The following is a 12,425-nucleotide window of genomic DNA, read 5'->3' on the forward strand; positions in this document are numbered from 1 at the left end:
AACTGAATGTCAAAATGTTATTTAAGTTTACAGTGACATTAGGCAAAACCTTTGCTTCAAATAAGGTGTTTATGAAATTCAGGGGAGCCAACTTCTGCTGGGAGTGGGTGTTTAGCTTAAAGGCAACACAAGATAAAATCAGAGGTGACTAACTTTTGGCAAGTTATATTCGTCAAGTAGGGAAATCTTGTTTTAAGATGTATTTAGGAAAGATTTTATCACAATAAAAATACATAGATTAGTCATTTGGTGCAGTTTCTCTGGGGGCTTTGCAGCCCTTGGCTTAATTTTAAATGGAATTGGGGCCAGCCTTCAATCAGGCTTGATACAGATATCAGCTGTAATTGGTGTGCAAGGAGGCAGGCTGGAGAGAAGCATTTCTGTATGTTCCTTTGGTCTGCATATTGGGTCCATTGTGCTTCCTTTCTATAGAGATGTTCAAGTTGACAGAGCCAGAACTGGACACTGCCTGCAGGGCATTCATCAATTATAAGCAGCCGCACACTAATGAAGGTTACAGAGCATACTCTAGAGTAAAGTAAAGGCATACTTTAGATCTCATAACTCCCTTCTGGTTTTGTTTCAGCTAAGTATGTGGATTCAAAGCTTCGTGCAGGCAACAAAGAAGCTACTGATGAAGAGCTTGAAAAGATGCTGGATAAAATTATGATCATATTTAGGTTCATATACGGTAAGAGCTGAACTTTTCTGTAGCATTAAGCAGCTACACAAGTATTAAAATAATGTTGAAAGGAGTTTCAGTACAAGGTTTAAAGAATCCAGTTATAGCTACTGTCCTGTGGATGATTGCCTTTCCAAATTGGGGTCTCAGAGACTAGTGTGAAGTCCTAATAGTTCCCTTCAGAAAGTCCAAGAGCTGCTAGTTGCTCACCTAATGCATGGTAAGGGGGCTACAACTAAAATTCCACTGGGGCTTTTTTAAAAAAATAAGTCTTCTGTCTTCTACAGGAAAGGATGTTTTTGAGGCCTTCTACAAAAAAGATCTAGCTAAGCGGCTATTAGTGGGCAAAAGTGCATCGGTAGATGCTGAGAAATCCATGCTTTCCAAACTCAAACATGGTAAGGTTTTCCTTTGTTCTCTAAATTCTCCATCAGATTGTCTCAATGTGTTTCCCTTCTGTCAGAAATGCTGCTTGCATGGGTGTATTTGCAAAGAAGGGTGTAGGAGCCCCCACACTGAGTCTCTACCACCACTTTTCAGTGTAGGGGGAAATCATATACTTGAAGCTCCTTAGTATGCATAATTATAGGGGAAGAACACTTCATCATTCTTCACAGGCTTTGATGTATGTTTCCTATGCAGAGAAAGAAAAAAAGTTATAAAAGCAGCCCCGAAAGACATACAGAATGTTCTGTTTAAAGGGGCTTATGTTAAAGAGCAGCTAAAGTAAAAAAGAAGCAATTAGTGAACATTGGTATCCTGAACCTTTTAAGCAGACATTTGAATCAAGAAAGATGACTTTATGGAGTGAAACCCAGTATAGGTGCGGAAACAAAGGGCAAAGTGCATATTCTGTAGGACATGTGGAGCTCCCACGTGCTTTCAGGTCAGGTGCAGGCAGTTCCAGAGGCACATCCCCTTTTTGGGCAAGGAGCAGTTCCTGCTGTTGCTGAGAAGGGGAACACTTCTTGTTGAGAAGTTTACATGCATATCAAAACACCTAGTGAGTTCTGGACCAGTGTACCTTCTCAGTACTGTCTGCATTAATCTATGCATGTTTATATCGGTTTGATGTGAAAACAGTTTATCTTTTATCAGTGGCAAGTGTTAATTCTATGATCCTCTGCCTGTTCTTGGAAACAAATTCCAGAGATTTTTAGTAGGGCTTGCTTCTGAGTAAATACACTTTAGGATCCCAGGCCTTTGCTGATGATCTTTCTACAAATCTGAGTTTTACATCCTCCATACTGGACCTTTGTTTTTGACACAATGAAGTCCAGTGCTTGCGGAACTAGGATTTTCTGAGCCGCACTGGTTTAGCAAAGAGAACTTTGAAAAATCTTGTGGCACCTAATTGTGAAAATAGTTCTGACATGAGATTTCATGGGCTACAGCCTACTTCATCAGAAGCAGATATGTTTCTTAGTGACTGCATGTGTTTCACATACACTACAGTATGGCTGATGAAAACACTCACTGCCAATTTATGAATGTTTTAAAGTACTACTGGTCTCTGTGTTTGATGCAGAGCTTTAAATAATTACTTTCTAGAACTGATCTGATAGTTGCAAATTGATCCTGCATGCTCTGATTTCAGTCAGGATTGTTGTGCAATTATCGTTTAGTGCTATAAAAGAATTTCTTTATGATATCTAGTTAATGACACATTTTTTACATTTTCTGTTGGAATCCACAAAATAAAACTAACTGAAATTTCAATCCAAATACCATTTTTATAGAATGTGGAGCTGCTTTCACTAGCAAACTTGAAGGAATGTTCAAGGATATGGAACTTTCTAAAGACATCATGATACAATTCAAACAGGTATGAATACAAAACCTGCCGTAGTATATTTCTTTCTGGGTGTGTTCTGCTTTCCAGGCACTTCTGGTATTTTAGCAAAAAAAAAAACCCTTTTGTAAATACACTTCCCAAATGAACCTTTTTTCCATCACCATAGGAGTAGCTGCCTCTCATTTTAGTTCTTTTAATTTGCATGGTATGCCAAATCTGTAATGCCCATTGTTTTTTGTGGAGTCTGTATGGTGGTGTAGTGGGTAAAGAAACTGTGCTGGAGACACCTGTGTTTAAACTCTGCTTGGCCGTGAAACTCTGGGTGCAACCACAAACACAGCTTATTTCACTGCTTGTGTACTCCTATCCCTCCTCCCCTTGCATGCAAAATGAAACTGAAAGCTTTCAAACAAATAGCAGTTTGCTATGACATCTCAATGTGAGGATCTGGGGAAATTGAAGTTTGTTTCTTCTCCGCAAAATTGGGATTCCAAACCATGGTTTAATCCGTTTGTGAGAAAGAAACAAGTTCCACTTTTCCCAGATGCCCATATTCAGGAGTCATTGCAAACTGGAGGGGGGTTTTGGAGGCTTCGAAAACCAGAAAGCTTTCTCTGACAATCCACATGCTGGGGGGGAGGGGTGTTAGACTAACAGCATGACAAGCTACATTCATTCCTGTCATTCACAAATAGTCACAGGGTTGCGATGACATCAGAATAAAGTCACTTTATTTTAGCCCAAACTACCTATCGAGTTTCATTGTAGTAATAAAATAGGGGGGAAACACTTGCACCACTCTGAGCTTTTTGGAAAAACAACAGGATACAAATGTCATTCAGATTTATTTGTACAGAATCTGACAAATAACGCTTCTAACTTGTTTGTAATTCCTTAATGTCATTCCTCCTGTGTTTGGTTCTGCTTGTAGTATATGCAAAATCAGAATGTACCTGGGAACATTGAACTCACCGTGAATATCTTGACTATGGGCTATTGGCCAACCTACGTGCCTATGGAAGTCCACCTGCCATCAGAGGTAAGGCTACCTGCACTTGAAAAAACAAAAAAAAACTATTACTTTTGCCTGGCTTTGACCAGTACAAATCAGTGGTTAAAAGCTAAAACTTAATTGCCTCCTAATTTCCAAAACTCTGTGTGTTCAAGAGCCAAGAATGTCTGAGATAACATCAGTCTCTTGGCAAGATATTAAAAATAACTTATAAATTGAGAAGTAAAATTGGGCATGAACTTATGTTTCTGTAGATGCAAAAATAACATTTCTGGGTTTGAAAGACAATGACAAAATTACAATTGGATTTTTGATGCATCCTGTATTTCTCCCTTTCTAAATTACATAAACGACAAATAGTTTTGATAGTTGAAATTATATAATAATATCATACTCAAAGAGAAGCTACTTCATGATTAAGGCTACAGTCCTAAGAATACTTTCCTGGGGGTACGCCCCATTGAATAAACTGACTTCTGTGTAGGCATGCTTAAGATTGCTTCCTTATATTCAACTATTAATGCAGCTTTTGTAAATTAAAAAGAAGAGAAGGACAGAATCTGGATGTGAGAATACTTGTCAGTTTATATAAAGTGCAATTGATATTGTTGTTTCTCTAGATGGTAAAACTGCAAGAAATATTTAAGACCTTTTACCTAGGAAAACACAGTGGCAGGAAACTTCAGTGGCAGTCAACATTAGGACACTGTGTACTCAAAGCAGAATTTAAAGAGGTAATTTTCCTTTGATACCTTTATGAACCACTTGGCACATGTTTGAAACTGTAATGTAGACTTGAAACTTAACAGGAGTTTTGTGGCCATTCTGAAACTTTCTTATGGCTCCCTGGGTTTCCCCCTGGCTCCTTTGAACTCTTCTTGCTTCTGTCTGATTCGTACATTATTCTGCTGTGCAAATACTCACAAATGCAAGGCTTTCCGTGCTTCAGAAAAAATCAGCAAATGGCAAAGGACATTTGTATTATCGTGCATGTAAAAGTAGTGCTATTCTGTGTTTTTGATCTAGTGCACATGGAGCTTATTTAATTTTTTTTGTATCTTATTTTACTCGGTTTACGCACTTCCTTTCTCCCCAATGGGGACACAAAGTGGTTACATTGTTCTCTCTTCTCTGTTTTATTCTCAAAATAGCCCTGTGAAGTAGGTTAAGCTGAGTGTGTGTGATTAACCCAAGGTCACCTAGTAAGTTATAATGTACAGTGAAACCATGGTTTTAAGATTGCTGAGCCAAGCCTTGCCCAGAAGGCATGTATAGAGAGATACCACTGAAACTCACTTGGCACTTTTCAAGTAGAGAGGCTGAAGTAGTTTAGGAAATGGTTTTAATGGTTTAATCACTGCAAATAAAACACCTAAACTATGGTTAATACACACCATGCTTCTTAAACCCACTTCAGATCAGTTTTACATCCTGTTTATGTGGCCACACTGTAACCATGGTTTGTGCTGCAGTATAATGTTTAACTTAAACTAATGGAAACAAACCATGACTAAACATTGTGCCTGCACAGAGTTGAAGTAATCGACTGCAAAGGCAGCAGTTATCAAAATAATATTTCCACAAGCCGTATGTGTCTATATGCATAGACATGGAAGTGTCATAACAGTGAATTACATGACATCTTCAAAAGTGGTACTGTGACATTTGATTGCTTTCTTCCTGACAGGGCAAAAAGGAGCTACAAGTCTCTCTGTTCCAGACTCTAGTGCTCCTCATGTTTAATGAAGGCGAAGAGTTCAGTTTAGAGGAGATAAAACAAGCCACCGGAATCGGTTAGTATTGGGAGCTGCTGGTGGCTTCTGAATGTTAGCTGCTAACCAACTAAGCCATCTATTTCTGTGTGTTGTAGAAGATGGAGAGCTACGACGAACTCTCCAATCGCTAGCCTGCGGCAAAGCAAGAGTTCTAACAAAAAGTCCCAAAGGCAAGGATGTGGAAGATGGAGACAAATTTACTTGCAATGATGACTTCAAGCATAAGCTATTCAGGATAAAAATCAATCAAATCCAGATGAAAGAAACGGTACATCTTTTGTTTTGTTTTTTTTCTGTAGTTTACTGTAACAGATGTCAAAGACTTTCTGGATGCCTAGGCAGTGTCCCAAATCACCCAAAGGCAGCACAGTAGCAACCACATTGACCCAGCTGCCCATTTATGCAGCTTGGGTGAGCCAGAGTCATTTGATGCGGTGAGAGTGTCTGCCCACACCCTCCTTTTGAGGTTGGGATGCCAGATCAGTGGGACAAGGCTCATTCCCATCAATTCATGGGTTGAGTGTTAAATGATATTGGACCTGTCAGTTCTCTAGGTTTGTTTGTATTTTTAATGAGTACCTGTTTATAGTGCATACATGATAATTTGGCCTAGGATCTCTTGCTGGTTGGCTTGTTAGCTGCATTTGTTTTATTATAATACCCTGTTTAGTGCCCATTTTCTTCCTATTATCAAGTACCTTTCCAGAATAAAATCTGGGAAGAAAGCTTATGTTTTGCACTGAGTCTTCTCTCTAGATAGGTTTTGAGTTGATAATGAAAATGCACGTCCTTCCTACTGATTTTAAATGGGCTCCCTGCTTAGAAGAAGTGTCCCATCACTTACTTCATTTATACCCCATCACTTTCTACAATGGGGAGCCAAAGCAGCTTACATTACTCTCCTCCATTTTATCCTCGCAACAAACCTGGTTAGGCTGAGAGGGTGTGTGACTGGCCCAAGGTAACCCAGCAAGCTTCCATTGGCAAATGGGGATTCAAACCCAGATCCTGGCCTGACAACAAGTGCTATATCATGCTGACTCTTGAACATGTACAGAATGCTTTTAGCTTCCTTCACAATGACTGCAAACAGGTGGTTTGAGTATCTGGGTTATATGGAAGAGGCTTCCTAGTCTAAGTGTACAGTATCCAGATAAACATCAGTACTTTGCCCACCGAAAATTAACTGTTAATTTAATTTTCTCACTTCACATTAGAGATGACAACAACAGACTTATTTTGATTCCTGGTATGTTTCTTTCCTCCCTTTCTCCCAATTTTTTGCATGCTCAGGTGGAAGAACAAGCAAGCACTACAGAGAGAGTCTTTCAGGACAGACAATACCAAATCGATGCAGCAATTGTGAGAATCATGAAAATGCGAAAGACACTTAGTCACAATCTGCTTGTGTCAGAGGTGTACAACCAGCTGAAGTTCCCAGTAAAGGTAAAAGTGTGAATAGTGTTCAGCAATATATTGCTAATACTCTTAATTTAGCACTTTCTCCAAAAAAAATCAAACCACTTTTCATCGGACTGTCCAGCATGTCAGAGCTTCCAGCAATTTAGCCAGACAATGAAAATGATTTCCAACGATAGATCAGCTAGAGTGGCAGTGAGTTTTGTGTGTGTGGGGGGGGGGGTGTTACCAGAACAGGCAACTCACAGCATATACTTTGGTGCACTGTGGAATCAGATCCTGCCTTCCCTAAACAGGAAGATCCAGCGGTGGCTCAGCAATTGGCGCTTGCTGCTTCAGTATGGCAGAATGCTATACAAATTCAGGAAGCCCTGTTGGGCGTGTGCAGTTTGCGGTGCTGTATTTCAAGATACCTAGGGGAGCATGGAGGGGGAAATGAGCATTAGCTATACCAGCTCCTGGGTAGGGGTGGGAAGAGGTGGTGGTAAGGTGAGATGCAGTGGTGACACTGGTGCTGGCAGGCTGCCAGAGGGGGACACCACCCCTGTCCAATGCCCAAGGCCATCATTTACAGAACCAGCCCTGGGGAAATCTTTAGACAGGAAGTGCATGTTTACAGCCACCTGTTCAGTGACTGAAAATGAAGTTCCAAATCTAAATTCCCTATTGTTTATAAAGATTTGCACACTTGAGGGAATTAGATTGAAAAGTATACTGATGCTATATAAAATCCATTGTTTTTTAATAAAAAAAGAGATACAGAAACAATTGCTGATGTTCTGAATTGCTTTTGCAGCCTGCTGACCTTAAGAAGAGAATAGAATCGTTAATTGACAGAGACTACATGGAAAGAGACAAGGAGAATCCCAACCAATACAACTACATTGCATAAAACACACACAGTGGGCCTTTGTTTTCCTTTTCTGCACACTTGATGTTCTACTTGGTTGCTGGTGGATAAACAAGCCTGTTGGTCCCATTAAATTAACTTTTTTCTACTACCAATGACTGGAGTGAAAGCAATGTAACGGGGGGGGCGGGGGGATAGTAGAGTGGACTTTTCCAGTGGCTTTAACATGCCCATTTAAGAGAGTAGTATTTACATTTTAAGAAGAATGCTGTTGAACTCTTTGCATGATATTTGGTATGATGTGCAGAAATCTGTAAGGAAGTACCCAGTCTTTGTGATTCTATTGATCCCCAGATCTAAAGAGGAAGTCTCTCTTTATCGTAAGGCTATCATCCCTTTTTTTCCATTTCAAAACAATAAAAGGGTAACATTTAACAAAAATGTAGTCTTTTTAAAAAATGCTTAAAACTGCATGCATATCTCTGAATTACTGTACAGAGTTACTGGATGTATTTATCAAATAGCAAAACCTTAAAGGGATATAATTATCCCTCAGAGTAACAATGGTCCTCCACCATATCCTCAGAGTATACCAAGACTTTTTTGCAACTGTTGGAACAGAATTTGCACCCTGGCACACGGACCTTTGAGATTTATATAGCTTATCCTCATTTGTTGTTGGCATCCTGAATGGCTTGGGTTTGTGCTGTGAAGATTAGGGAGTAAACTGCTGATACTTCCTCTATTCCTAAGTACAATGCAAAAAAGAAAAAAAGGAAAATATTACTATAAAAGCTGCTGTGGGGAAACTTGTCTCCCCTTCCCCCCCTCTCCCCGCTTTTTTTCCCAAAGAGGGAAATTCTAACCACATGAACACAGAAGTGGACAATGCCACAGGTTCTTCATCCCTACCTCTGAAATCCTAAGTTTTTTGTCCATGATCTCCATGGCCCTGTGGATATTACACCTGTGTTTGGCAAAGAGCGCTGTTTTAAGGCCTGACCTATCTGCCCAGCCCCCAAGTCCTCTGTAACTTTGGAGGACAAAAGTAGCTGCAAAGAATGTGGAGATTAGGTCTTCTTTCAGACATGCATAGTTATAGATCAGTGCCAGCGAACGGCAACAAAAACTTTTTTTCAAAACTTCTGATCTGGGAGCACACACACCCTGCCCCCCGTTCTTTTCTCAATTCTTAACTTGGAAACTAAGCAGCATTAGCTTAGCTATCTGGATCATCTATCCAACCAATTAGAGAAGATCCTGTGTTGCGTGCTATGTTGTATTCATTGTGTTTAGGGAATTCGTTTGTTATGTGGCTTTAAAACCTGCACTGTTCTAAATGTTTCTCTTCAAGCATCAGGCTTCCTGTTAAGAAAACTAAGGGCGATTTATCAGTGCGTGAAGCAATATTGATAACAGCTATCGCCTATCAGCCCTGACCTTCAACAGGTCTTCACAGCTGGCCCCTGCAACAAAAATTGTTACAATAGTTCACCTTCAGGTTTTCGTTTACCGTTTGTCCCCCACTGTGGAAACATTTCATCATCTCCTTACTGGCATGATCACCTCATGCAGCGAAGTAATATTTCTGGAGGCTTAAGTACTAGAGGCTCTGCTGTTGTACAGGACTCTGAATAATCTTACTAGGAAAGTGGAGTGTGGTTGAGCGTGCAGGGAGACAGTAACAAGGAATTTAAGTTATGTATGGAGAAGCTTGGCAGAAAAATAAGTCAAATATGGGGGGACAGAGGGATACAACTTGATGAATTAGTGCAGTAAATGAAATACATGATGTAAATGCAGTGTTTCTGAAGAAAGGATATATCTGCCCTCTCTTTTATTTCCAAGTGAATATGGCAAGATCTCTTTCTCCCACCCCTGGATTGGTGATAGCTATGGCAAAAAGACAAAAAAATAATCTTTTCAGCCATACTGTTCAGCAACTCTTTTGCTGAGATCATGTGCCTGCTTTATTGAGCCATAAATATATTTATAGTTTGTACACTTTTTTCTGGTAGGCTTAAACTGACCCACACAGCTTGTCTGGCCATAAATTTTTAAATCTTTCATCTATTGCATGCAGTTTATAGCAGCCTAATTTATAAGAAGTTACAGTTTATTCTGATAAATATTTTAGTTTTTTGGGTTTTTTAAAAAAAACTTTATACCCAAAATAGATTATTTTTTTTCTTTCTTGGCTGATTTAAACAAATAAAAGTGACCATTTTGTTTCAAAACTAATGGCAAATGTGTTGTAAAGATTGTTCTGTTCTATAGCTTACACAAAGGTGCCAAAGTACATACAGTTAATAAAAAAGTAGAAAATTGTTAAGTTTACTTTAGCTGTGGTTTTATCTTTTTGATCTTTCAGATGCTCATTTTTTGTCTTGCGCGTATGCGTGGTGTGGGTGTGGGCGTGTGTGTCCTGGTCTCCTTAACTTTTCCTGAGCGTATCATCTGTCCTAATGCTTTCTCTTATAAAACAAATGTTTTTGTTTGTGCATTTGAAAATACCACTCCTTATTTTTTTGTGCTTTCATATAATAGGAAGAGAATCTCCTTTTTGAAAAGTTTAAAGTTGTAAGAGTACAGCAGCATTCAAAAATGTAATATACTTTTTGTATAACTAAATTCTTCAGATGAGTAACTTTGGAGTTTGGGAGAGGGAGGGGCATACAGTGGGAGGGAAAACAAACCTGTTCCTTTTAAGAAGCCTTTTCAGAAGGCCATTTAGAGTATGAGGCTGTGCTTGATCACTGCATAGAAATGTTCAATTTAACACAGATCTTGCAAATGGGGCATGTCAGCATTGCGTCCTTTAATGCAAAAAAAAAAAAACCTTTTTAATGTTTCATAAGAAGTCAGTGATGGGTACAGAAAGTCTCTTCTTTGGTAAATAATGTAAATACATGTCCTTTAAAAAGAGTGAGTCTGTTATCTAGGTATTTTGTGTCATTTAATAAATAATAAACAGTTTTGTGTTGCTAAACTCTTCATTTTGTTAATGTCCGTGGAATGTGTTTCATGTTCGTTGAGTGTTGTCATTCTCAACATCTTTCAAAAGGGTGGCTTTCTCACAACAAAAGAAGTCTGCTGTATGCCTCTCTTAACATAAAACAAACATGGGGCTTGTGGCACCTTAAAGATGTAAGTTTCAATGGGCTTTCTAGAGAGCCCACTTTGTCTGTACATTTCCAAGAGGCAGTGTGTATACACACACACACACACACAAGCAGAGGGGAAAGGAGCAAAATTGTAAAACAAATTATAACAATATTGAAAAAACTCTAAAGCATACAAGATTAATATGGTGACCACACTCAGCTCTGTTTAACCTTTTGTTGTACAGCCATGAACATTTTGAATATTTTTCTCATTGCTGAAATAAGTAGTCCTATGTAAGAAAGTTTGACAATACTGATATGCTTCCATGGCTAGAAGAAACTGTGCCCGCGACAGTGTTCGCACTATGGCATCCTTTTAGGTCTGTCACTCAGCAAGTTGCTCTCACAACAAAACAAAGTTTCGAGGAAGAACACACAGTAAATGAGTGTGTGTAAACCTCTAGCAAAGTTGATTTAGATGTAGCTGATTCTTCTCAAGGCTGAAGATCTAATAAAATGGCTTTTCAGCTAAATCTAGAATTGCAGAATACTCTGGGTGGACAATTATGCTAGCAAAGAGATTTGGAGCCATTTCTCATATTTATTGGAGCCTCTGAAGGACTTGTATTTCTTTGATACATGCAAGAAGAAATTAAGAGTGCTGCAGTTTGTCACGCTAGCTTCACTGGCATACATCAAAACAACTGGATTAAGAACAGGCCCAGAGTAATATTAACTTCAAAAGATCCAGCTGCTTGTGAGGGCCACTTAAAGGTGGCCTACATTCAGATTTTGCTGCAAGTGTTGTGTGGAGGGGAAATGAGCAGAGGCCACAGACAGCACTCCTTTGTGACCCAAACCAACCCAGATGATTGAAGTCACAGAGCTGTTCAAAACAAGCAAGAGGCAATTATCCTGAAAGTCTGGGCTTCCCCATAAGAGGATCAAGACAGCTTGAAAGAGTTCACTTTCAATCTGCTTTTAATGGCAAAGGGGCTTCAAGAAAAGTTGCAGGTGCTAGAACCCAAAGCAGGGGCCTGCCACCCAATTTTCTTAGAGCCTGGTTCAGTTACATCAAGTTGCTCCCATGAGTGAATCTGCCCTCTCAGCCTTACACATCAAAATGCAGACTCTCCTTCCATGAACCTTGCTGTTTTCCTGTTGATAGAAGAGGAGCTGTAGTCCTGTCTAATGCAGACCCAGACAGACCAAAGCACAGTAAACTACTACATGTTTTAATGTTTATTTATAATGTTTTTATTGGTTGCAAATTGTATGTTGCAAATTGTATGTTGTTACACCACCCGGAGCCCGTCTGACGGGAAGGGCGGTCTAGAAATGCAGTAAATAAATGAATGAATGAATGTTTTCAGCATGTAATAATTAGAGATTTCTGAGGAGCTGTATGGAAAATCAGCTTTTCTAGGAACCCTGCAGTACCATCCTAAGCGGAGTTACACTCTTCTACACCCACTGCCTTTAAATGGGCTTAAAATGATATAACTACTTAGGATATCTCTGTGGACAATACTCAATAGTCCTATACTTGCAAGCATATACAGGGCTTGAATAGTACTGATGAAAAAGAGTTACAGCCATGCAACTGTAGTTAGTTAATGCTGACCGGACTACCACAATCAAGTTTTTGGGACCCTGGCCTATAGGTTGCTTTACTATCTGAAGGTTATCAAAGGCTTGTGCTGCAGTGGAATTGGATAGTCTAGGGGTGCTGCTGAACTCTTTGATTTTGCTACTACAGACTAACACGGCAAACTCCTTTGAACCTTT

The 12,425-nt window shown here is 39.4% G+C and overlaps 1 protein-coding gene across 1 annotated transcript in view; it reads left to right on the forward strand.

The window, feature by feature from the left end:
* Positions 1-10,522, forward strand: part of CUL4B (cullin 4B) — a 29,317-nt gene extending 18,795 nt beyond the window's left edge. Inside the window, exons 12-20 of the mRNA XM_054996126.1 lie at positions 587-691; positions 970-1,080; positions 2,422-2,507; positions 3,409-3,516; positions 4,110-4,223; positions 5,177-5,282; positions 5,360-5,532; positions 6,558-6,710; positions 7,480-10,522. Coding sequence (XP_054852101.1) covers positions 587-691; positions 970-1,080; positions 2,422-2,507; positions 3,409-3,516; positions 4,110-4,223; positions 5,177-5,282; positions 5,360-5,532; positions 6,558-6,710; positions 7,480-7,575 — 1,052 coding nt within the window. The 3' untranslated portion in view covers positions 7,576-10,522. The remainder of the gene's footprint in view (positions 1-586; positions 692-969; positions 1,081-2,421; positions 2,508-3,408; positions 3,517-4,109; positions 4,224-5,176; positions 5,283-5,359; positions 5,533-6,557; positions 6,711-7,479) is intronic.
* The last annotated feature ends 1,903 nt before the right edge of the window (positions 10,523-12,425 follow it).

The sequence above is a fragment of the Eublepharis macularius genome, chromosome 13 (assembly GCF_028583425.1).
Source record: "Eublepharis macularius isolate TG4126 chromosome 13, MPM_Emac_v1.0, whole genome shotgun sequence".
Taxonomy (NCBI): Eukaryota; Metazoa; Chordata; class Lepidosauria; order Squamata; family Eublepharidae; genus Eublepharis; species Eublepharis macularius.